Source organism: Aphis gossypii, unplaced genomic scaffold, assembly GCF_020184175.1.
Source record: "Aphis gossypii isolate Hap1 unplaced genomic scaffold, ASM2018417v2 Contig00648, whole genome shotgun sequence".
In the NCBI taxonomy this organism is placed as follows: domain Eukaryota; kingdom Metazoa; phylum Arthropoda; class Insecta; order Hemiptera; family Aphididae; genus Aphis; species Aphis gossypii.
Window position 1 is genome coordinate 30,954 of NW_026083209.1, and position 27,961 is coordinate 58,914.

General features: G+C 29.7%; 1 protein-coding gene, 1 long non-coding RNA gene and 2 pseudogenes across 2 annotated transcripts; 1 reads left to right on the forward strand and 3 right to left on the reverse strand.

The window, feature by feature from the left end:
* Nucleotides 1-2,656: 2,656 nt before the first annotated feature.
* Nucleotides 2,657-4,177, reverse strand: LOC126554924 (zinc finger MYM-type protein 1-like). Its single transcript, XM_050209916.1, has 2 exons — nucleotides 3,196-4,177; nucleotides 2,657-2,940 (listed from the first exon to the last, which is right to left on the reverse strand). The coding sequence occupies exons 1-2, from the start codon at nucleotides 4,175-4,177 to the stop codon at nucleotides 2,657-2,659; spliced, it is 1,266 nt and encodes a 421-aa protein (XP_050065873.1).
* Nucleotides 4,178-4,540: 363 nt separating this feature from the next.
* Nucleotides 4,541-4,997, reverse strand: LOC126554928 (uncharacterized). The gene is made up of 3 exons (XR_007606750.1): nucleotides 4,870-4,997; nucleotides 4,723-4,800; nucleotides 4,541-4,652 (listed from the first exon to the last, which is right to left on the reverse strand). It is a non-coding gene; the product is annotated as an uncharacterized LOC126554928 (long non-coding RNA).
* A 2,795-nt stretch (nucleotides 4,998-7,792) lies between these two features.
* Nucleotides 7,793-10,334, forward strand: LOC126554925 (uncharacterized; annotated as a pseudogene).
* A 14,169-nt stretch (nucleotides 10,335-24,503) lies between these two features.
* LOC126554926 (uncharacterized) lies at nucleotides 24,504-27,608 on the reverse strand (annotated as a pseudogene).
* Between the last annotated feature and the right edge of the window lie 353 nt (nucleotides 27,609-27,961).

A 27,961-nucleotide genomic window follows, 5' to 3' on the forward strand; every position in this document is an offset into this window, starting at 1 on the left:
ATGATAAAGTCATCCCCCCTGAAAAAGTTTTACCAAACTCTATATTTATCATGGACGATGTTATTGGAGAACATCAACAAGTGATACAGGAATTCTTTTGTAGAGGGCGGCACAATAAAATAGATATATTTTATCTGGCTCAGAGTTATTCAAAAGTACCAAAGCAGTTGATCCGCGACAATGCAAATTTGATAGTATTATTCAAACAAGACGAGACAAATTTAAAACATGTATACAATGAACACTGTTCGGGCGATATGACATACATACAATTTAAACATTTTTGCGTTACATGTTGGAACCGTGACAGATTTGCATTCGTCGCAGTGGCGCTGGGGTCTTAAAAAAATGGTGGTTCAAATCATCTTAATTTAGACTACACCACCCACCCACCCAATGGACCATTAACAATACATTTTAACAAAATATAACATACAAATATCCATTAAATTATTTTAGTTTAATATATACTATAATGTACCACCCGTGTAAAAATGCTTGGAGGTAGGAGTGGACTGTATAATCGATGACTTAAGAATTAAAAAAAAAATAAATAATGGTGCAACAACTTAAGTTTGCCACGGTGTCACCGGGTGCTACTATTCAAATAAAATGATAATAGTAATGCTTTAGGTGAAGTAGGGGGCACAATAGTGCTGGCCAGCGGAGGGCAATAATTAATACAATAAATAATAATAAACTAAGTAAAACGAATACAAAATAATAACAATAATAACAAATATATATATATAGATAAAAACCGTGTTGGGCGACAGCAGTCCGCTGGACTCTCAACGGCTTAAGGTAATGGTTGGTGGACAGTACTCAAAAACAATGACGGTAACGGTAACAAAATTATCTGTGAACGGTCGGTCGGTAGGTAATGCGGTGAGTCGGACGGTAGGTCGAACGGTACTGGACATAGGTGCCGGGCGGCTTGCATTGAAGCAACGCATTTGCCGATATGAACCGGGACGCCGTATAACTGATTCACGTTCCGAACAACCCGTCTATACATACACCTGTAGGACCGTGCACACTATATGCTCAATTACAGGGACTTGATAAATGATAGAGTATGTTTGTGAAGTTTGTGAAAAAAATAAATTTTGTAGGTACAAATGTTATTTTGATTCTTCTATTTTTAATTGTTTACAAAATTATGCATTTGAACGCAGTGATTGAGTGATGTCAGAAGCTGAAGCAAAAATGTATCGTTTGGTGTGTGGATTATTAAAAATATTATTCATCGATAAAAAGAGATGTTGACATCAGAAGTAATATAAATAATGATTATGTTACTTATTGATGTAGTAATAAAGTAGGTAGTAACTAGCCAGTAGTATTCTCATGGTAACGAATGAAAGTAAGCTATATTATTACCAGTGTAAATTCAATAAAATATATACCTTATTTATTATATCTAACTGTATAAAAGTAGTTAAATCTTAAATGTATATACATAACATATTAATTTAAAAAACAAAAAATAATTATACCATTGCTTTTTTAAATAAATATAATAGATAATATTTTATATAATATATAATAAATACATTGTATGACAACATTATTTGATATTCAGTATTTTAATAATTTGAATACTTATTAGGTAAAACAACTTTATTTTATATATTAAACATTTATATTGAAGCATAATTTATTAATTAATATGAGTACATTTTACTATTTTAGCATTATAGGTTAGATTATGAATAATTTTATATTTGTATAATATACTTAAAATTTAATTTATACAGTTTTATTATAACATTAGTTTCTATTTTTATTTATTTGTGATACATGTAGTACCTGTCTTAATTATTTTATTTGTTTTATAACAAATACAATAGCAATTATATCCAAACAAATTATCACTAATTTCTAAAAAAACAAACAATTAATAGGTAATAAAAATGATTAATTTTAAAAGCTTTTTTGATATTTATTAACAATTGCAAATCAAGTTAGATTTTTTGATAATGTAGAACTTAAACTTGCAAATATATTAGTGACATCATCATTGTTTATTTGAACATCTGATTCACATGTTATTATCATCAAATCTTCCAAACGATCTTGAGAAATAGTTGAACGTAAACGATTTTTGACAATTTTTAATTTTGAAAAGGTCCTTTCAGGGCTAGTACTGGAAACAGGTAATGTACAAGCTATTTTTAAAGCTAAGTACAACGTTGTAAATATGCTTCCTAATCCAGAAGTATGGCAAACTTGAAATATGTTAAGAATACTTCCTAGATTTTTCACTTTTTGGTTATTATCATCAAAATGCCTTGGTTCTTCATCATTGCTTGATTCGTTATCTTGGACACTACTATCTTCTTCTGCTTCAGTATCTTTATGAAGGAAATTTGAATTGGAATGCATGGCATTATCAAATTGATAAAAAAGTTTAGGAAATTGAACATACTCATCTCTTAAAACCTCAAATTGTATATATTTGTTATAGATTGTACAAAATACCTGAAAAACATCTAATGGTAGTGATGATGGATCATTTTTAATTTTTAGCAGCCGATTTATTGAAAAATATGAAATGTCTTTTAATAAACCCTGAGATGTTGAATCAAAACGGTCTTTAATTGCTGTTGAAGCTTCATCTATTGTACATAAGTATGTTTTGATTTTAATCTTTTCACTGGATCATCAATAGTTTCGTCAAACGCATTTTCTCCGGGCATTCTTTTTTCTTTCTTCTACTTCGGTTCGTCGCCAACATAGTAAATTCATATTGACTTTTCGAAATTAAGTTTGTAGCTTCATTATTAAGTTTATTTAACTCATCATCACAACGTAGATTTTTTAAGTCTTCCATTGCTACCTGTATACTAGTTACAGCACCCAATAAATCAATGTCAGGAGATTGAAATGTTTTTGTAATTGGATCAAGGATATTAAAAATTTTTGTGAATGTTAAAGCTGTTAATATAAATCTTTGGGTTAATAAAAAGTCAACAAGACCATTTGCCTTGCAGCGCACTTTAAAATCTGATTTTTCGGTTTCTTTTATATTTTCTAAAGTTTTAATAATATCATCAAAAGTTATTAAAACAGTTATCAGAGCATTAGAAAAAGATGACCACCGAGTAGTTTCAACTCTTTTCAATCTCCTTACTCTTTCCTTAGGATTTCTTTTTTTTTGGCAGTTTTCAAAAAATGCTACTCGCTTTTTACTGCTTGTAATAAAACTATACAAATCTTCTAAAATACCAAATATATCAACTGCGTCTACAGAACTTTTACAAACTTGAACTACAACCAGATTCAGGCGGTGGGCATAACACCAAGTATAAATAGCCGATGGATTTTCTTGTTTGATTAATGCTTGTAATCCTTCATATTCGCCTTTCATATTACTAGCTCCATCATAACTTTGTCCTACAAGGAACAATTTCCAATCTAATTTATTTTCGCTACAAATGTCTTTAAATACAGAAAAAAGGTGTTTTCCAGTGGTTGATGATGATTCTTTAAGTGATAGAAGTCTTTCACGTATAACTGGTACATGGTCATTATAACATAAATAGCGTATTATAAATGCAAGTTGTTCACGCCTTGACACATCAAATGTTGTATCAATTGATACACTAAAAAACTTAGCTTTTTTAATTTCATCCTGTATACTAGTCCTTAAATATGTGGCAATAGAATGTATAAATTGATTTTGCCTCTGCCAAGAAAGAAAATTAATTTCACTTCTACCTCTGGACTTCAGACGATCTACATAAATGGCCAAGGATGGTGAAAATTTACTAATAAGTAAAGTAAGATCTTTAAAATTTCCTCTGATTCTATCTTCCCAATTTTCACGATGTCCTCGAAATGGTAGTGAATGTTTACCGAGAAACAATGTTATTTCAATTAAAGTATTAACAATTTCTCTGTTTTCAGTTATTTGTTTCCTCTTATGTTCATAAATTTGTGGAAGAACTGCTATTGCTGACAATTTTAACTTAACAACAATAGAAGCATTTATATGTGCTTCTGTTTTTTCATGTGAACTAATATCCTTTATTCTCTGCCATACATGAAATCCATCAATGGTCCAAGACTTTTGAACATTCTTTCCAAAAAACATACAATATAGACAATATATTCGACCATTACTCACAGAAAAACTAAGCCATGTTCGTTGAATTCGATCACCATCTGGCATAACTCTATAATAATGTTCTGTTGTAAATCGGTGACCATGTTCCTGAGGAAAATTAGTTTTTCTAAGATCATGATTTTGTGGTTGAAATGGTCCTCTCCTTAAAATCATAATTTTCCTCCTCAGGTGTTAAATTATTCATCCAACATATTGTTTAGGATCTAATGATAAAATACATGTAGCTGAGTCAACTAAATAAAGGACATTTAATATTAGAATACTAATATATAAATCAATAAAATAAAAATTTAATTGATACCCAATATTTACTTTGTTTTTATGTTAAATTATATTATATACTTGACAAGTTTGTGTTAAGAATACATTTTAAAAGCATTTTAAAATTGTGATTATAAATAAAAAAAAAAAATACATAATAGGTAATACACTTAATAATTTACCTGGGATAGTTTTATTTGTGGTATTTTCCAAATCAACACTACTTTGGTCATCTATACTACTTTTTCAACATTCACATCTAAATTTTATGCAAAATTGAAATTATTAAAAAAAAAAACACACAATAGGTAATACACTTAATAATTTACCTGGGATAGTTTTATTTGTGGTATTTTCCAAATCAACACTACTTTGGTCATCTATACTATTTTTTTCAACATTCACATCTAAATTTTATGCAAAATTGAAATTATTAAAAAAAAAAAAACACAATAGGTAATACACTTAAAATTTACCTGGGATAGTTTTATTTGTGATATTTTCCAAATCAACACTACTTTGATCACTTACACTTCTTTTTTCAACATTCACATCTAAATTTAATGTAAAATTTAATTCAGGTAGGTATCTACCTACTAACAATATCAAATAAATAATAATGGCTTTAAAATTATTTTGGTAAAATTAAGATTGAATATCATTAATTTTTATAAACATAAATTAATAAAAAAAAAATTTTTTTATATATATTTTTTTTTTTATATAAAATATTAATTAATAAAAGTCAAAATTCAATGAATAAATCCAAGTAAAATTTACCAAATAACAATAGTATAACAATAAAAAACAATAATACTTACTAATAAAATTGTATGTAAAAATGTAAAATAGTTTTTAATTTTTTGTTTAATGTATTAGATTAAAAACAAATTGTTTGGATAATTAAAATTGTAAATAAAATACATTATACAACCAAAGTATAATATATGAGATATGATTTAATCATAATTATTATATTCATATAAATACACTAAATTATTTAATATTCAATGTTATTTTTGTCTTATTTGAGTTTCATTAGTTATAGACATCACTTAAATTACTAATTTACAACTATAAATTAGGTATTTAAAGGACTATACAACTGAAAAAATCCTAATTTTTTTTTTTGTATGAAAATATAGTGCTTTAAAAAAGAAAAATTTTGGTGGTATAAAAATTTTTGTCGGACACTTGCTTCGGTTTTTATTTATGAGTCGCGTAAAACGCGTGACGTCATAAAATCACACCGTCCGCCGGGCCGTATCTAAAATACACGCGTTGTATTTATTTCGCTCGATTAAAATAACTAAAGAGAAAAATTGATTTAAGTTATAAGTTGTTACTTACATTTATAAAAAGATTATAAATTTCTTTAGATGATCATATTATTTTTACAGTATTAAAATTTGTTTCAGGGTAGCTTATATAGGAAAGACAAATATATTACTTAAATAATATTGTACACTTTTAATTAAAGTTAAAACAAATCTCACAATAAAATATATTAATATAAACAAAAATACATATGTTATACATAATTAGATTATTATAATAAATAATTATAGCTAATTTAGCTAATTAGATTATATTTTTAGGTAAATCTTGAATACCTTTTTGATTTTAATTCTTCATAAAAAGGGCGGTGTTGGATAAATATAATCTATTAAACATTATAACTAATAAAAAAATAATATCAAATATGTAAGTTGTTGTATTGTAGTATAAACCTACTATATACTTACCTACCTGTATTCAATTTTATGAACCTACCTTTATTTTAATTAGTATACCTAGGTATATTTTATTGTGAGGTTTGTTTTACATATTTATTTTAGTTCTTAAACTATAGATTATAATAACATATATTTTGTTTTAACTTTAATTAACAGTGTACAATATTATTTAATATAATGTATTTGCTATTTAATATATTTTATTTTTTTGTCTTTCCTATATAAGCTACCCTGAAACAAATTTTAATACTGTAAAAATAATATGATCATCTAAAGAAATTTATAACCTTTTTATAAATGTACTTTAGCAACTTATACCTTAAATCAATTTTTCTCTTTAGTTATTTTAATCGAGTGAAATAAATACAACGCATGTATTTTAGATACGGCCCGGCGGACGGTGTGATTTTATGACGTCACGCGTTTTACGCGACTTATAATTAATAAACACCGAAGCAACTGTCCGACAAAAATTTTTATACCACCAAAATTTTTCTTTTTAAAAGCACTATATTTTCACATAATAAAAAAAATTAGGATTTTTTTTAATTGTAAAGTCCTTTAAAAAGAAAATATAAGTACCAAAGCACCTACATAAACGTAGATGGCTAGGTTCTCTAGTAAAATCTACTGCGAAAAAAAAAACCCTAAAAAAATAGCAATTTATAAATAAATTATAAACCAAATTAAGAAATATTAATAAATAATAATAACACCACTTACCTAATTCAAAAGTTTCATCAATTTTTCTTTTTTTAGAAAAATAATTTTGAATTGAAACAATCGGAAATGAAGGCGTATTTTTTTTTTTACATGAATCGATGTGTCTCTGCCAATTTGTTTTATTTAGACTTCCCCTACTTTTCTTACATGTATCACAAAAGACAGGCATTTTTTTTTTTTAAAGTTATAATTTTCAAAAATAATAATGATTCCAAGACTGTAGAACCGTCAGTACATCTCTCTTCAAGGGTTCGAGTAGTTCGAGAGACGAGACGGACGAGTATGAACACTAATACAGTAATGCCCACTTCCCATCGTTTCATATCAAATAAATATTGTTCAAAATAAATGTGTCTTATAAAATATAAATAGTTTGTCATATTTCTGTATATTATTTCTACTTATATTAAAGCTGATTACATATTATGGAACTATACAAAAGCGTGAAACCGTATGATTATTATCGAAACAATAATAAATTATAATTATTTCTAAAGATAAAAATAGAACACACGACACACTCATTCATTATTCGTCTATTTATGATAAATATTCTGTGTTTAAACATCCTTATGCAGATGCTACACAGTAATAATAATAAATGAATGTATTTTCTTTTAATCGGTATTGTAACTTGTTGGTACCAATGGAACCTATGGGCTGTGTTAGTATGATCATAGTTTTATACAAATTACATTTATACCTAATAAATTATAATTTTTACTTAATATACAACTTAGTGCCAGTAAACACACACCCACCCACCCACCCACTTTAGGTGGTTCATTTGAACCACTTGAAGTACGTACTCGGCGCCACTGATTCGTCGTTATTTGTAAAGATAGCGAGTGCGATAACGGACGATATCGTTATGGTTTTGATACTTTTGTCGTTATATAAGGCGATGTATAAAATGAAATTTTCCATTTAAAACGCAGTCATGAAGGATGAAGGTAGTATATTACATGAGTTAGTTAAGGCTAAAGAAAATATTAAACGTAAATATATTGCATTAAAAAAAGGAGAAGCAAATGTTCAACAATTAATGCTAAGACACTTGCTCTGTTGTCGACCGATGTACAATCAGTCTGTTCTAGACATCTATAGCGTTTACTTTGCCTTTGCTCTCTGCGTGTTTTCACAGTCCTTACACAACAGTATTAACAATTTTTCTCAGTGTTAATTTTTCCAAGTGTTTAAAACACTTTATTTTCATCCGTTTTATCTTAAACATTTTAAACATGTTTAAATGCGATCAGTGCCCCTCGGTTTTCACCGCAAAACATAATTTAACTGTGCACCAAAAGAAGCATACCGGTGTGCGTATTCCATGCACCGTATGTCCATCAACATTTTCTTTCAAGACCAGCCTCAACAAACATTTGAAAACGCTCATGGTATGTAATAAAAGTTTAAAACTGTATCTTATTTATTCAATATTAATTTGTAACTATTATTTTTTCTAAGGTATCATTAACGTTCCGGCTCACTTGAGACCATTGCCTGCTGTACCAATCATTGATCAGCAAACACGACCAAGCGTGATACAGTTCGCGCCTCCTATCACCCCGCAGATTCAAATAACGCCTCAAATTGTTGTACCGGATGTCCCGGCTAGCGGATCACACATGTTATCTGATCTTATCTATGAAATGTGTATGGCTGCCATGGACGAATTTGAGGATACAGGTTAGTTTTATTTATTAGCCTCAAATTAAAAAGACTCGAAAAAATAATAAATTTTAAAAGACTCGAAAAAATCGTAAATTTTATTTAAACTTATCAAGCAGTCTGTGTGAACGATCAATGGTATAATAGTTGGAGTATTCCGGCATTATATCGATCAATTCACTTATCCTATGGGGTATTCCGATATTACACCGAAGTCGGACTGTTTGATAGATATTTTATTATAAAGATTTTTTTAACGATGGAAAACATTTTTTCGAGTATGATAGGAAAAATAGTTTAGGTTTATTTTAGTAGATATTAATTTTTTTTTCAAGCATGATAGGAAAAATAGTTTAGGTTTATTTAGTATATTAATTTTTTTTTCAAGCATGATAGGAAAAATAGTTTAGGTTTATTTTAGTATAGATATTAATTAGGGCTTTTTTTTTTCTGTTAAAGAATCTTACACTTCTGCTGTAAATGGTAAACGCGTTTCTGTTGCCAACACCACCTCAGCTACTAGGGCAAAAAAGACTAGGGTGGATATGGTACAGTCAGCCGGATTTAATGAAATTTCGTCGTCCGCAAATAGGAAGATCGTGTGGTACTAAGCTAAAAATATCACCAATACAAAAATTTATTCAGACTTTCTCCGTCCACTTATGCCTGAGCTAGTAAATTTATTGAAAACGTACGTTCAAAAACATACGATTAAATTTAATTTGAAACTTGAGGCGACCTATAACCGTCCGAACGTACCAAACTCATCGGAGAACAGGGCATTCAAGACTTCAGCGGTTGAAATTTTTTCTGACAGTGATATTAGAACGATTGTAGAGATAGCGTATATGAAGTTGATGAAGGAGAAGGATGAATATATGGGAAGAGGTAGCGGTTTTACTTTAGAGTCCATAGATGGGTTATTATTGGTGGTGTACAAATATACTCCGATGGACGGTTCATCATATATAGAGTTACCGGCGTATATCGACAGGAAGCGGGCGACTGTCAACCCACAGAACGTAGACCGGTATTGTTTCAAGTGGGCGATTCTCGCGAGGCATGTGACGGGGACGGCGGTATGCCGTGTTGGACAAAATTACATGCAACATGAAGATAAATATAATTTTGATTGCATCACCTTCCCTACGCCTATATCTGACATCACAAAATTTGAAAAAATAACCTTAACGTGTCCATAAAAGTGTACGGCCTCGATAAAAATTTCCAAATACCGAAATTGCCGAGGTATGAGGTCTACCCGCTACGTGTTGTTGACGAAGAAAAATCCAATCACTTCGACCTGTTACTGATAACGGACGGTGACAACTCGCATTATACATACATTTCAATTTTTCACGACTCGTACGTGCACAGAAAACCGTACACCATGGACAGGTTTATTTTTGCAAGCGTTGTTTTACGTCATTCGACAACCAAAATTTAAAATATAAGATGTGCGGACAAGAGGCTCTAAACCAGCACAAGTTGATTTGCGGGTGCACAAGCCGATTTTATCGGAGATGCCGAAGGAGGGTGATAGCATTGAGTTTAAGGCGTGGAAAAAGACACAGCGACACCCTTTTGTTATTTATGCGGATTTCGAAGCATTGTTGGTGAAGACCGAGGAAAAGAAAGGCGAGAGTACTACAATTATACAGAGACACGAAGCGATGAGTTACGGGTTTTTAGTGAAGGCGAGCGACAACGTACCGGAGGAGTTATTGGAAGAGTACGAGATACCGGCGGGGCCGGTAATCTACAGAGGCAGCGAAGACAGAACGGACGTGGCGAGACATTTTGTGAGATGATAGTTGAGGTGGCCAGAAAATTGAAAAACTGATAAAGACAAATTTTCCTATAAAAATGAGTGAGGGCGAAGAAAAACACATCAAGAGTGTAATACGTGTAATTTATGTAAATGTTGTTTAGCCGGGGGCGATAAGGTTAGGGATCACGATCATTTGACGGGGAAATTTAGGCAGACTTTGTGCTCTAGGTGTAACTTAGAATTACAACAACCTAAATTTGTCCCCGTCTTTTTCCATAATCTATCAAACTATGACGCACATCTTATTGTAACGGAACTTGGATATGATACTCAGACTATCAACGTTATTCCGAACAGCGAAGAGAAATATATATCTTTCTCGAAATATATAAGTAGTACCTTCACTGTTCGGTTATCGACACGTTCCGGTTTATGGCGTCGAGTCTGTCGTCCCTGGCTGAAAATTTGGTTACACCCGAACATGACAACTTCCGTGAGACAGCCAACATGTTGTCACCGGAGATATGCCGCTCGTGACTCGTAAGGGCGTGTACCCGTACGAGTACACGGATAGTTGGGAGCGGCTGAAGGATATGAGTTTACCGAGGAAGCAAGATTTTTATATTACGTTGACGGAGACCGGGATCAAGGATAATGAGTTTGAGCACGCGAAGGAGGTCTGGGACCACTTCGACTGTAAGACGCTTGGTGACTACAGTGACTTGTATTTGAAGATCGATGTGCTGTTGTTGGCGGACGTCTTTGAAAACTTCCGCGACGTATGCATGAGGGCGTATAACCTGGACGCCGCTCATTATTTCACCGCCCCAGGCTTGAGTTTTGACGCGATGCTTAAGTTTACCGGTTAAAAGCTACAGTTATTGCATGATTACGACATGTTGCTGATGTTCGAAAATGGTTAGTATATATATATATTATTTTTAAAAATGTTCATATAATAATCTTATTTATTTTTATAGGTATACGTGGTGGACTAGTGCAAGCGAGCAAACGGTATGCGAATGCGAATAATGTCAAGACCCCGGGATACAACGAGACGAAAGATAAATCATGGATAATTTATCAGGACTGTAAGTATATATTTTTTATTTATTTTCTCACATACTTATTAATTTATTTTTATTTTATAGGTAACAACTTGTATGGATGGGCTATGTCACAGTACATGCCGTACGGTGGGTTCAACTGGGTTGAACCTACATTAAACGGATTGGATGATTTGGATGACACCTCCCCCATAGGATGTGTGTATGAGGTGGACGTGACGTACCCACATAACCTACACAACGAGCATAACGACCTGCCTTTCTTACCCCAAAACAGTATGCCAAGTGGTTCGAAGGTACGGAAGTTGATGGCAACGTTCGAAAAGAAGGATTTTAAAGAATTAAGCCAGGGCTAGGTAAAATATTAATTGGGTATTTTATTTGCAAAAATAGGTATAAAATACACAAAATACAAGCTCGGTAAGCAATATGCAACACTCCCTATAAGTATAGCTTGAAATGGGAGAGTAGAGTTTAGTTAAAAGTTAGTTTTACATGTTATTAGGTCATAGAAAGATAAAAAGAATATAACATTAGTAATAAATTTACGAAATAAGTAATAATAATTTGAACAAAAATAAGTATTTGCTTAAATATTACCAAAGTCCAGAGTATACAAAAAAAATTTAAATTCCTTAACATTATTAAAGTTAAATAAATTTATATTCAATTTTTTACACAAATTTTGTCCTACCATTACTGTACCTTGCGAACCAAAAGTAGTTTTACTACTTGAAACAATATTTATGTTGCTTTTATATCTAGTACTATAATTATGATTCACTTTGGTCAATAAATGCCTATGTTTATATACTAGCAATAATACATTAATAAAAATATTTTATCAAAGTATTGTACGTCCAATTCATTAAAGACAAGCTTAGTACTAAAGGATTTTGGTTTGCTCAATAAAAATTTGATAATACTATTGATTGTAATTTTTAGTTTTTTAAGGTGTGTACTATAAGCACAACCCCAAAACATTATACCATAGCTAAAAATAGATTGCACCAAAGTAATATAAATAATTCTCTTCATCCCTGTATTGAAATACCTTTTGACATCTTTAAAAAAAAGAAAAATTTACGTAAATTGGAGATTAGATTATTGATATGACACGTCTATTTTAATTTGTAGTCTAATGTAATACCCAAATACTTATATTCTTCAACTTTTCCCAGAATATTACATTTACAGGCAATAGTTTCTCTAGAGCTGAAGTTACAACCAAAATGATGTAATTTTAGCTCAAAATTATAATTTAAAGAGTGCTTTTTGATTTTGAAGATCATATATTTAGATTTAGATATATTAAGTAACAACATATGGTTATCCAACCATACTTTAATACAGGATAATAGTGAATTTGCTTTTTTAAACAAATCATTGTAGTTATCACTATGCAGTAATATGGCGGTATCATCAGCATAGCAAGAAACATTGAGTCATCATTTATATTAAGTAGACCATTTATATAAATAAGAAATAAAATAGGCTCTAAAACAGTTCCTTGTGGTACACCGTGCGTAATATTTATAGAATCACTAAGGTCACCATTTAATCTGACAATCTGTGTTCTATTACTTAAGTAAGATTTGAAAAGCTTTAATGTAGAACCCCTAATACCAGCATACTCTAGTTTTCTTAACAAAATGTCATGATTAACCGAATCAAAAGCTTTTTGAATATCAAGAAAAATGCCCATTACTTTATAATTATTATCTAGTTTCTAGTGTACAAATTTATTAAGAATCAGCAGAGGGTCCATGGTTGATTTTCCTGGTAAAAATCCAAATTGATTACTGGAGAAGAAATTATGTCTATTTAAAAAATCTAATATTCTGGACTTCAGGCATTTTTCAAAAATTTTAGATAGAGTTAGTGACAAGGAAATAGGTCTGTAATTCTCACAAAATTGGGTATCACCAGTTTTATATAGCGGTATTACAATGCACTTTTTAAATGAGGTTGGATAAACACCAGTCGAGATTATTTGATTAAAAATACATTGAATAGGAAAAATAATATTGCTAATAGTATTTTTCAATACTGCATTTGTTATTCCACAATCGTAGAATGAATTTTTAGGTTTAATTAAGGAGACATATTTTATTATTTCTGATTGTGTAATAGGGGCCAAAAAAATTGTGTCTTGTATAAAACATTTTTTATTGAGCCAACTCCATGGTTTTTTTTCAAGACAATTTTTATTAAAGTTATATTCTATATTTTTTCCAACATTTGCAAAGAAATTATTTAATTCATTACCGATTTCCAAATTTTCCTTTTTAATTAAGCCGTCAGCACCTAAAATACTATTAATAAGAACAGTCTTATTTTTATATTTACCAGTGATATTATTTATAATTTCCCACATCTTTTTAGAGTCATTTGAAACATTTTAAATCTTATCAGAGTAAAACATTTCCTTAGCTTTTTTAATGAGAATATTAAGTAGATTTCTATAAATTGAAATTTTTTTTCTAAAATAGAATTAAAAGGAGATATTTTAAGTTAAAAGGATAATTTTTCTTTATGCCTAATTGATACTAAAAGTCCGCGAGTCATCCATTCTTTAAGTTTACGAGACTTATTACTATTAAAATGAGTGTATTTTATATTACTAGATAAATTAATAATGGAGTTAAATTTATTATTAAAAATGTTAATCAAGCTATCAACATCACTATTATTAGACAAACAAGACCAGTTTTCTTCTTTCAATATATTATTTAATAGTACAAAATCAATTATATTATATTGTTTTAGATTATTTTTAACATGTGTATTGTTTATATTACCAATGTCTATATTTATAATGGTAGCAAAGTGATCTGTTATATCACATTTAAGTATTATAGAATCAATTTTATTTATTGGAATATTTTTCTCAAAAATATGATCAATACATGTGGCTGAATCGTTAACTAATCTAGTATATCCATTTATACATGACAAAAAACAATGACTGGCCAAAATATTAAGGTACTCAACAGTTTTTATATTATTGTCTAAAATATTGATATTGAAATCTCCACATATTACTACATATTGATTATTATTAAAATTAGATAAATATGAATTGAAATGAATTAAAAAATTATCTGTATTATCATTGGGCGATCTATAAATTCCACATACCGTTAGATGTTTACCCCTAATAATTAGTGATACTTCTAAAGCATTACAATTACTAATGAAGTGCTTATTTAATATTTGTATTCAAGACAGTAATATCATCTTTAATAAACATATTACTTTTAAACATTCACTTTTATTGAGCAAACCTGTTGAGTTAAAATTAGTAAAACCATTTACATTGAAATTGAAATCATGTAATAATCATGTTTCATATAAAATTATAACATCAAAAACACAGCTATAAGCATTTAAATATAACAAAAGTTCATCCAAATGTGCATTAATACTTCTAATGTTTAAAGAAAAAACAGATATACTATTATCATTGATATGAAATTGACTTAAATCATTTAATATTCTATTTTTAATATTATAACTATTAACTAACTTATTTTGTAAATCAAGAAAGTCATTATCAAAAATCATGAGGTAGGTATATATAATAAAAACGTCGGTATAAACTATAAATTATACAAGGTTAAGATAAGAAACAGTCATTAAATTTTCTATTGATATCAATACGTTGTAATTGCGGTAATGAAACGGCTTTTATGAATTTATCTCCATCTGATTTCTTCATAAATACTCCTTCCGACGTAGACTATACATATCTGAACGAATACTCTTTAGCTATCAGTTTGGAAACCCAAAATAACTTACGATTTGTTGAAGTTAACTCATGATTTATGAAGATAAATTTGTCTTGGAACGAATTATGTATTTCATTAGCTTTTAAAGGATTACCACTCTTCGAACAGTGATGTTGATAGCTTGATTAACATTTTTAATAATAAATTTAACTCCATTATTAATTTATCTAGTAATATAAAATACACTCATTTTAATAGTAATAAGTCTCGTAAACTTAAAGAATGGATGACTCGCGGACTTTTAGTATCAATTAGGCATAAAGAAAAATTATCCTTTTAACTTAAAATATCTCCTTTTAATTCTATTTTAAGAAAAAAAATTTCAATTTATAGAAATCTACTTAATATTCTCATTAAAAAAGCTAAGGAAATGTTTTACTCTGATAAGATTTAAAATGTTTCAAATGACTCTAAAAAGATGTGGGAAATTATAAATAATATCACTGGTAAATATAAAAATAAGACTGTTCTTATTAATAGTTTTAGGTGCTGACGGCTTAATTAAAAAGGAAAATTTGGAAATCGGTAATGAATTAAATAATTTCTTTGCAAATGTTGGAAAAAATATAGAATATAACTTTAATAAAAATTGTCTTGAAAAAAAACCATGGAGTTGGCTCAATAAAAAATGTTTTATACAAGACACAATTTTTTTGGCCCCTATTACACAATCAGAAATAATAAAATATGTCTCCTTAATTAAAACCTAAAAATTCATTCTACGATTGTGGAATAACAAATGCAGTATTGAAAAATACTATTAGCAATATTATTTTTCCTATTCAATGTATTTTTAATCAAATAATCTCGACTGGTGTTTATCCAACCTCATTTAAAAAGTGCATTGTAATACCGCTATATAAAACTGGTGATACCAATTTTGTGAGAATTACAGACCTATTTCTTGTCACTAATCTATCTAAAATTTTTGAAAAATGCCTGAAGTCCAGAATATTAGATTTTTTAAATAGACATAATTTCTTCTCCAGTAATCAATTTGGATTTTTACCAGGAAAATCAACCATGGACCCTCTGCTGATTCTTAATAAATTTGTACACTAGAAACTAGATAATAATTATAAGTAATGGGCATTTTTCTTGATATTCAAAAAGCTTTTGATTCGGTTAATCATGACATTTTGTTAAGAAAACTAGAGTATGCTGGTATTAGGGGTTCTACATTAAAGCTTTTCAAATCTTACTTAAGTAATAGAACACAGATTGTCAGATTAAATGGTGACCTTAGTGATTCTATAAATATTACGCACGGTGTACCACAAGGAACTGTTTTAGAGCCTATTTTATTTCTTATTTATATAAATGGTCTACTTAATATAAATGATGACTCAAATGTTTCTTGCTATGCTGATGATACCGCCATATTACTGCATAGTGATAACTACAATGATTTGTTTAAAAAAGCAAATTCACTATTATCCTGTATTAAAGTATGGTTGGATAACCATATGTTGTTACTTAATATATCTAAATCTAAATATATGATCTTCAAAATCAAAAAGCACTCTTTAAATTATAATTTTGAGCTAAAATTACATCATTTTGGTTGTAACTTCAGCTCTAGAGAAACTATTGCCTGTAAATGTAATATTCTGGGAAAAGTTGAAGAATATAAGTATTTGGGTATTACATTAGACTACAAATTAAAATAGACGTGTCATATCAATAATCTAATCTCCAATTTACGTAAATTTTTCTTTTTTTTTAAAGATGTCAAAAGGTATTTCAATACAGGGATGAAGAGAATTATTTATATTACTTTGGTGCAATCTATTTTTAGCTATGGTATAATGTTTTGGGGTTGTGCTTATAGTACACACCTTAAAAAACTAAAAATTACAATCAATAGTATTATCAAATTTTTATTGAGCAAACCAAAATCCTTTAGTACTAAGCTTGTCTTTAATGAATTGGACGTACAATACTTTGATAAAATATTTTTTATTAATGTATTATTGCTAGTATATAAACATAGGCATTTATTGACCAAAGTGAATCATAATTATAGTACTAGATATAAAAGCAACATAAATATTGTTTCAAGTAGTAAAACTACTTTTGGTTCGCAAGGTACAGTAATGGTAGGACAAAATTTGTGTAAAAAATTGAATATAAATTTATTTAACTTTAATAATGTTAAGGAATTTAAATTTTTTTTGTATACTCTGGACTTTGGTAATATTTAAGCAAATACTTATTTTTTTTCAAATTATTATTACTTATTTCGTAAATTTATTACTAATGTTATATTCTTTTTATCTTTCTATGACCTAATAACATGTAAAACTAACTTTTAACTAAACTCTACTCTCCCATTTCAAGCTATACTTATAGGGAGTGTTGCATATTGCTTACCGAGCTTGTATTTTGTGTATTTTATACCTATTTTTGCAAATAAATAATTATCATTGTTATTATTATAGTTAGTTTTTAAATAAAAACTTAAGACAATATGAAACATTACTTTATATTTAATACAATTTATAGAGCCTAAATAATATTTTATTAATATTATCTTACTTAATATTTCGTTAACGTTTGATAAGCAAATTTTTTTCACACCATTCGAAGCCACTATTAAAACCAAAAATAAATAAATAAATACATCAAACTATCATATTTTGAATAATAAAAGTTAATAGAAAATTACTGGTTGAATTAATTGGATTTGTTGGAGGTTTAATTGTATTAGATTCAAAGAACTCTTTTTCCAATATTTTTTAACATTTTGGATTAGTTCTTCTCTTTTTGGGAGATATATACTTTCTTAATAGATCTTTTTGGACATTTTCATTGTCATCCGATGATTCCTGTTCTGACCAAATCTTTGAGACATTTTTTGCTTGTCGTGATTTTTCTATTAAAAATAAAAACCAAAACTCATACACATAAAACATGTTCTGATTCATAAATATACTTACTAAAAGGTCCTGCCACAATTGACACTCCATAGTTTGCACCGTCTTCAATGTTAGGAGTTATATATCTATTAATCATTGATTCAATTTGTGAAGCAGTAAAATATTTGTCCTTGTTATCGGTTTGACAGTATGGAAACCAACATGTTAAATTATCGGTAGAAATCTAGATATGAGGCACATGTTGAACCTCATTGGTAGTTGTAAAAATAACCACATACGATTCCCTATAGAACAACATTTATAGGTATTCAATAGAATGTGTAACGTCACAGCATTTTTTGCAGTAATATTATCAATTTCATAAACATACCTGTACCTATAGTACCGTTAATGAACACACCTTATCTATATTGGTATGAATATCGCGCGCTAATGAAGAAATGACCGCAGTGCTAGGCAATAAATGTTCCCCGTCCCCCCCGTCATCATGCAGTGTTCGTCGTCGACGTGCCGCGGTTGCCCGCCGCCCGTCACCTCCGGCGCTTTTGTCGCGTCCGTCGGTGCACTCGCCGCAGTGCAGTTATTAAAATTCCACATTATTGTATAAGTCCCGCAACACGCCTACCCTGAGCTTCCCCACCTCAACATCTCAGCCATCAACATCGGCCATCATCCAGCCAGCTCCGTCGGACTGCTGACACTACGTTTTCCAACGCCATTTGTACCAGTCGTGGCTCTTTTTTTGTGTGCTCAGTCTCACCGGTAATCCAACTGTCCAGAACACGTGTCCACACAAACACATACATACCCGGCGAAGTTTGTTTTTTTTGTCTTTCCTTCAACATCGTTGTGTCCACGCCATGATGGGCTAAACGTCACCACGGGCTCGATGTCGGGCGAAGCAACTCTCAGCCACTGACCAATGCAGATGGGCCGTGTCGACCGCGTGTGTGTCGACGGCCATCCGGCCAGCCCATCGCAGCCGTCGGTCAACCGCTAGCAGCCTCGTCGTCCATCAAATATCTAATATTGTAATGTATTAAAATACCCCCCCCCATATTCCTTTTTATTTGCGTTAGGAGAATTTTTTCATATGTGTCCACCGTTGCGTCTGGTGCAGTTTCTTTTTTGCTACCTCCCATCCTTACCGTCCTTAGCGATATGCCGGACGGTAACCCTATAGTTGGCGAAGTAAAAATTTAACATAAAAATCATCTGTGTTCCGCCGAACCTCGTGGGCTGATCCGTGGGTTCGCTCCGTCCAAAACAAATACATTCTTTACCTAATTCTCGTCCCATTTTTCATTATACTCATACGACTGCCATGTGCCCACATTATTATGTATGCCATACTATTATTGTTATTCACAAATATCTATTATTGCACGTTGTGCATCATTGTAAAATACAAGACCTCTGATTACCCTAACTTTCTTTTTTTATTTAATTTATATTTTCTTTTAGATTATGTTTTCTTTTTCCCTTTTTAAATAAATCTTTGGCGTTCATTCGCCACTGCGTGTACAAAGCCTATGAGCTCCACCGACTTAGCCGTCGGGCTAACACGCGGTGCGGCTCATAGGTCACGACCGAAGTGTTCCCCTTTGGTCGTGGGTAGCTTTTGGTAGCCTAGCAAACTACCAAATTCTTACAAATGCTATCCATATTTTTTAATACATATCATTTTCAGATTTTCTTTATTAATATACTGGTAAATAAAAATTATTAAAACAGTATAATTTTTATATTAAAAATAATAATTTAGATTTTAACTACATTATATAATGCACAATATGCTATTTTATGAATTATCAAGTTGCATTACAATTTACAATACATTTTTTTATTTAGCGTAGGTGCTACTTTTATATTTTTAGTTGATATTTAAAATTATATACAAAATATTAATAAATTATTGCAAATGCAATAAAGGCATAACAATAAAATTTGTATTACTATTATTCATAGGAAAATGTATCATCTTCTCTTCAATGTCAGTCAATTTCCATGATTGAAGATGAATAAGCTGGGAAACACAGTGTATATTTAGCAATTGTGATGAACAAGGTTCATTAAAAACTTCTGTAACTTTTCATACTTACGACCAACAATTAATATTATACTGTTGTCAAGTTTGGATGTTACTAAGTTTTCTATTAGCAATAAATCACCAGTTTTCATTTTTACACAATTATTTGCCTTGTTAAACGTTATAACAAAATTTTCAGTTTTCCATCCTGCAAATTGAGGGTAACATCCGTCTCCAGTGATTGGTCGATACTCTATTTTTTTTTTGCATTTTAATTGGCCCTGTATATATTTTGATTTCTTCTAAATTTGTTTGACATTTTTTATCTTCAGCATAACGGCGTATTAACTGCTGCAAAGGCTTCATACCACTTTTGATTTTTTTTTTTTTTAAAGGTTGCATAAAGCTTTCAAATGGAAACACTGAACAATTATTAAGAGGTCCATATGTTTTTACATCATCTACTAAATGCAGAATAATATGAACATTGTGTGACATATATGATCTTCCATAGATATGGGCAAACAATGCAACAAAATTATGTATTAAAAACTTAGCGTAGTCAATATATTCTTCTGAAATATTATTTGTTGATAAACTTCTTATAGCAATACATAATTTCAAAAAATGGTCATAAACTTCTTTGTCAACAATATCTGACTGTTATATCTCTGTTATCTGACATCTTACACAAGACGTCTTGCCAGTATGTCCTTTTACATTTAATATATAAGATTTTGCTGGAACATCACATATTATTGCTTTTAATATTACTTTCACACGTATATTATTAACAAACAACTACATCATTATTAACAATATTATTAATTTCATTTAAAAAAATCTTCCAAAAATTCATTTGAATCTTCTGGTTTAGGTTTACCATAATAACATCCAATTATAAAAACTTTTATATTATTCATTGCTAAATTTGAAAAATATCCAAGTATAGGCCACAACTGACTTGGAGGATTTTTAGAAATTGGCAAGCCATCTATTCCAACCATAAGTTCTAATGTACATGGGAGCTTATATTTAAGTTTCATCAAGTGTTCAATTTCTTGATTAATACCAAAGTGATGATAGATTCCACCCTTGATTTCTTTTACTATTGTAGTAGTTGGAGTTTTCAATAAAGTTCTGGAATCTTTAGGCAAATGTTTTAATTGAGGAAAATTAGATAAAGTTATTAACAGATCATTTAAAGCTGACTGAGTAATGCTGTGACGGATAGCCCAACTTGCAATTGAGACCTCAAGATTTTCGTTTGATTGCAATGATGGGTCTTCATAGGAATCCACACTAGAAATACTTGATTCAGAGGGTTCCATCGATTAATTTGTATTGTTACTACTCGTATTATGTAATTCATGATTTTCATTTTGTAATGAAGTAGTTTCCAAATTTATTGCTTCACTATGTACTGGTATAATTCTTTTTACATTTAAAGGCGATGAATTATCTTCTTCATTTTCACTACTAGATGAAAATAGTGCTGCAATAGAAAGGGCCGCTTGTTTTCTACGACGATATCTAGTAGCTTTAGACCTATTTGTTTATACATATTACTATTAGTTCATAAAGTCATGTTATTTCTGTTATTTCAATAAAATTATACAATTTTAGGTAACAATAATCTGAACACAAATGAGTATTTTTAGGCTTTTAATGATAAGTTAGTCGTTCAAACTTAGATTTATTTGATTTTATATACTATACTATAATATTATACAAAGTAATATTTAATTTAATTTAAAAATTACAACTAATTGTTTGTTATAAACAATTCTTTCTAGTTGATTTTATTTATACGTTTAAAATATTGTTATTATATAAAAATGTTAAGTAACACTTATTATTACACAGGTAATTATGAAAATTTAAAAAAAACTATAACTATCTATATGACTTTAGTGCTATACTACTATATATATTATGTACATAATAATATTATATTAAAATATACCTAAAATATAATAAGTACATGTATTTAACTTCTATAGTTACATACACCTACTGAATAAACTGAATTAATATTTTATTAATTTAAGTCATTAGTAGTCATAGGTATAGGTATTTTACAATTTAATATTTTTTAAAGTGTAAATTATGTTAAAATATGTATAATTTATTGTGGCATATTATATAAGTTTATTAACTCAACGATGAGGTGTTATAGTTTATTAGGAGAAACTGATTTTATATTTGAAAATCAGAAAACTAATATTTCAGTTACCTAATAGGTATGCATGTTTTAGTTTAATACTAATTATGTCAATGATAATAATATATTATATAAATTCTAATGGTAAGACATTCTTAATAGTTCATTCACTTATACTGATATACATTATGGTGCTAAATCCATAATAAAATAATAAAAATCATAATAAATTCAATATTATAAGTAGGTAGGTAGGTGGGTACCTAATTTATTATATTTAACACATATTTATATATTCTATGGTAGGTATAAGAAACAATGCAAAATTGTGACAATAATTAATGTTTTATAACGTAGGTATTTATGCTATATGATAGGTATACTTACATATTGCAGTCTATTTGGTGTCGAATGTTGGTGATCGGCGAACAGTTGTATGCAATTTAATAATTTAATAGTTTAACACAGACTATTTAGAATTAATATTGTCGCACTTAAACACTTTCAAATTTCAATTAAAATTTGTAATATAACAATTAATTTGTTTTAGGTTATGTGTTAACGAGTAACGTATAATATAAATATAATATGATGACCGCATGGCATAAACAATGATTAACACAAAAGTCATATGTATATATTTTATACTATACTATCGATATTATATATATAGCTTGCGCAAGCGCATTTAAGCGATAAACGGATGAACGGTGACGTATCACCTAGATCCCCGTCCTACTAAATCCCCATGGTTATCTAGATCCCCGTTGGCAAACTAGATCCCCTGTGATAACTAGATCCCCATGAGTCAATTAGTTCCCCTGTCAACTAAATCCCCTTGGGCCATCTAGATCTATATTTATGGTCTTTAAGATCACCAAATTTATATTTCCCGCTAAAGATCAAAATTAGCAAAACTAATTGCATCACATATTATAATTTATTTATAATTCACTATATAGGTAGGTACTATATTATCTAATATTCATTAATTTTAATGTATACTAAAATTAATAATAATAATTTATATACAAATACCGGTGTTTCCGAATTGCGTGCGAAAATCATTATCTAGGTTGAGTTGCGTGCGTAGTTTTTTCGCGACTGAGCCGAATTGCGTGCGCCCCCCCCCCCACACCATTTTATATTTATATCAATTTTTTAAATTTTTTTATAATATTAAATATGGACTAATTCAAATTGTTTAAAAAATAAATCAATAAATTTTAAATTTTAATACTTACGTGTGGTATATGCTTCTTTTGGATTTCCTTTTTTTGCTCTATTTAGAAAAATATAAAACTCTAACCATAAATTACTATGTGTACCCTATGCATAGAAAGAATATTATAGTTGCTACAGAAGTACCTACATGAGTAACATACTGAAATGAAATAAGTAACCATTTATTTTAAAAATCATGCTTATTACTTACTGAGTAATAAATTAATTATATACTAATATACAACTAAATTTTATTTTTTAGAGCTTATGGTGGAGAGGGGATCAAAAATACAGTATTAATTCAATAAATAACGGTAAAAAATAAAGTTAAGATTGACAATTAAATTCCTAAGTTCAAAAATCACAATAATGATAGTAAAAAAAAAAACAGTTTTAAAAATTAATCAAAAATTGTTACCTAATGCAATGCCAAAAATAAACAAGCCAAAAATATTGAATTCAATTAAAAAAAAAGAAAATAATAAAATTAAATAAAAATTAAACATTTCTATAAACTCTAAACAGTTTCTAAACAGTTGCCATTCAGTTACCAACTATGGAGGTTTATTACAAAAAAAAGGCTGTTTTAGCTTACTTGGTGCACAAAAAATATGTACGAACGTATGATAGGCGTTACTGGGTGCACCCATTTACAGATTCTAGATTATTAAGAGGTGAATTTTATGCTACATTTAGTGATATAAGAGAAAATCCAGAAAAGTTTTTTACTTATTTTCGAATGAGTGTTTGCTCGTTTGACGAACTAGCAACAAAAGTATCTCCAAAGATAATCTCTCAAGACACGTGCATGAGACTCTATACCACCACTAGAAATGATTGCAGTAACTTTGAGGTAAGTTAATTCTATTGTTATTATTTATTAGCGTAAGTAAGTACTAAATGTATATATAAAATAATATATTATATAAAAGGTTTAAACGTGAAAAACATATTTATTTACTTTTTAAAAATATTGGGTTTAACATTACAAAATATACACGTAGGAAAAGTATAAGTAATGTACCAAATAAATAATATTACTTTGTTAAATATTTTTAATTAATGTCAAGACTATCTTCTTCACTAACACAGTAACTGTTTCCAATTGATATACATGGAGATGTAGGATTGGAATCCATCCCATAGTTATTTGATTGAGGAAGTGGAGCAGAATATGGACCAGGTTGAGTATATCTTGGCGGGCTTTGTTGCATGTTATTTGATTGAGGAAGTGGAGCAGAATATGGACCAGGTTGAGTATATCTTGGCGGGCTTTGTTGCATGTTATTTGATTGAGGAAGTGGAGCAGAATATGGACCAGACCGAGTAAATTTTTGGGGCCGTTGTTGCATGTAATTGGGAGTTTGATGTTGGTATGATGCAATTTGAGGAGAGTAGTTTGATAACTGTGATGTTTGATTAGCATATAAATAATCCTGATTAATTCGTGGATAACCATAGTTTTGTTGCGGTAAAGTTGCAGCCCTCATCCGTTTTTTATATATTTAGTACCTCACAGCGGAATTCTATTTTCTGGTCTTCTGTTAAATTTGCAATGGATGGCAATATGCTATCGAAAAAAGACCTGTCTGGATTTGGTTCTGGAGCTGGTGTTGTTATAATTTGACTAGGAAAAGGAGTGTTTAAATAATCTATTAAAGATGACTCTAAGTCGTGTTTGCGTTTTTTTGATGAACTGCTTTGTGTGTATGAGGGAGGTGTTTCAGCTTCTTCGTTAGATTGGTTTGCTAATAATTCTGTATCCTCCTGTTCCTCGTTCCCATCAAAACTACCCTGTGTATTGGTTGTGGCCCCGGCTGTTAGTAAAAAAGATAGCTGGCGATCATAAATGTAACGTCTACATAAGTTGGCACCCTGTCCTGACGTCGTTTTGTTTTTTTTTTTACTTTTAGTGTAATTGTCTTTTATGTTTCTCCACTTTTTGATAAGTTTTTCACCTAAGAAAAAATAAATCCTCTTAAGTACTTAGTTATTAATACGGTAGCCGGTATAAGTTGAACTAATATTGTACAATTACCAAGGCTGGGCATTAACGATTTAAAAGTTAAAATTAAGTTAAAACGTTAAGTTAATAGCTAGTTACTACTTTTATGTAAAATTTTAAAAAAATTCCCCAGTAATTATTTTGAGCGTAGAAAAACTAATATTATGTGTGCAATCTTTTATTTGCAAATTAGAAAATTTTAACTTTAAATTAAGTTAAGTTGCTTTTTTTTCAAAGTTAACTTTTAACTTTTAACTTAACGAGTTAACGAAAAAAATATGATTAACTTTCAATTTAACCTAACTTTATTATTTTAAAATAACTTAACATGAGTTAAAAAAAATCGTTAACTTGCCCAGCATTGACAATTACAAAAAAAAATAACTAAAATACTTATTCTTGGTTTTTTAATATAATTAGACATACTTACGAAGAGTCTTGTATTACATTTTAAAAACCTTAGATTTAAAATGAAAAATTTTTATGAATTCTCAACTCAAAATAATATGCTAATTTTCGTGTTTTTCAGTATTTTGTCAAAATTTGAACTTTAAATGATTATAAAAAAAAACTGTGACTAAGAATTCACTCAGAATCTAAACATATATGAGTCGTAATTTAATTACAGGTACTTGGGAAGTGGCTGTGATCAGATAGATTTACATTTAACTTATAGGATAGGACACTCAACTATTGGAAAAATTTTGAGAAGAGTTTGCGGTGTTATATGGGAAGTACTACGATCTGAAACATTTCCTGAGCTGAAGGAAGAACAATGGATAGATATAGCTGATGGATTTCAAAACTACAGTCAGTTTCCCAATTGCTTAGGGGCAATCGATGGTAAACACGTTAGAATTCGTAAACCGAAGATGAGTGGGTCACTTTTTTATAATTATAAAAATTATTTTTCAATTGTTTTGCTCGGCATCGTAGATGTAAACTACAAGTTTATTTATATTGACGTTGGCGCTTTCGGTAAAGAATCTGATAGTACGATTTTTGAAAAGACAAATTTTTATAAGGCACTTGAAAATAATACACTGAACATTCCAAAAGGCCGACCCCTTCCAGGTACTAATATAAATATGCCTTACACATTTATTGGTGATAAAGCTTTCTCCCTTTCGTCGAACATCATGAGACCTTACCGTGGAAAAGTATTGTCTCATAAGAAAAGGGTTTTTAATTACAGACTCTCCAGAGCTAGGAGGCATGTTGAAAGTGGGTTTGGTATAATGTCAAATAAATGGAAAATATTTCATAAGCCCATAAATGCTAATTTGGATTTAGCCATTCAAGTGGTAAAAACATGTTGTTCACTTCATAACTATGTTAGAGTTAGAGATGGAATCAACATACAAGATGTCATGAGTGTTACAGGATTTGTTGACGCAGAACAAGATAGAGGAACAACAAGTACAACTAACCAGTATATTCAAACAAGAAATAAGTTGGTTGATTATTTTGTTTCGGATGTTGGCAGTGTTCATTGGCAAAATAATTACATTTAAGAACTTTTTTTTAATGTTATTTAAATTAAAAAATTATAATTTATACTATATTTAAATTTGGTTGAATTAGTAAATTTAGGTAAGTATTATCATAATATTTCAGGGAGTTTAAATTTACATGTACAATTGTTTTTATAAAATATTTGTTTTTTTTTTTTAAATATACTTTAATATATATGATAATAAGATGGGTAAGAGAAAAATACAAATTATAAATTATAATATAATAGTTGCTAATTGTATAGTTCACCTAAGGATTTACTTAATTTGTCAATAAACATATGTTAATAATATTTAAAAACATCAAAGTTTCGACAGTTTTTCATAGTTATCAAATAGCTATCAATTATCATAGTATTTAGAATACTTTATAAATTTGTAACTACAAAATAATCTGTGCATTTTCGAGATTTTGACGAATTTTATAATATTGCGAATCATTTGCGAATACATACATATATCATTTCTTTCTTTGTCATCCTTTTCATCAAACGATGGAAAAAATTCTGACAGATGCTTATCCAAGCACTTCTTTTTTTGGTCCTATCGTGATAATTTTCATCAGCGATGTTCCAAATTTCTTTACGACTTTTGACTTCACCGATCAACAACTCGATGTCAACATCGTCGATTTCGGACATTTTGCGTGGAAAAATCGGACGTGTGTATGAGTCGATATACAACAATGTACTACTGAACCGGATTTGCGTGCGCGGTGCCGTTGCGGCGACGTTGTTATCTGCGGCAGACACCGAACGCAGCGGTGACGCAGCGGCGCCGCAAGACATGTGCACTGCACGTATTGATCACATATTAATTACACCGTATTTGCGGCGCCGCAGCGGCACCGCAGCGGCGAAAAACGCACGTGTGCATCGGGCCATAATTTTATCTTCATACAATAAATTAAAAAATCACATTAAAAAAAAAATAGTTCAAAAATTGTTAATGCAATGCCAAAAATAGACAGGTCAAAAATATAGAATTCAATATG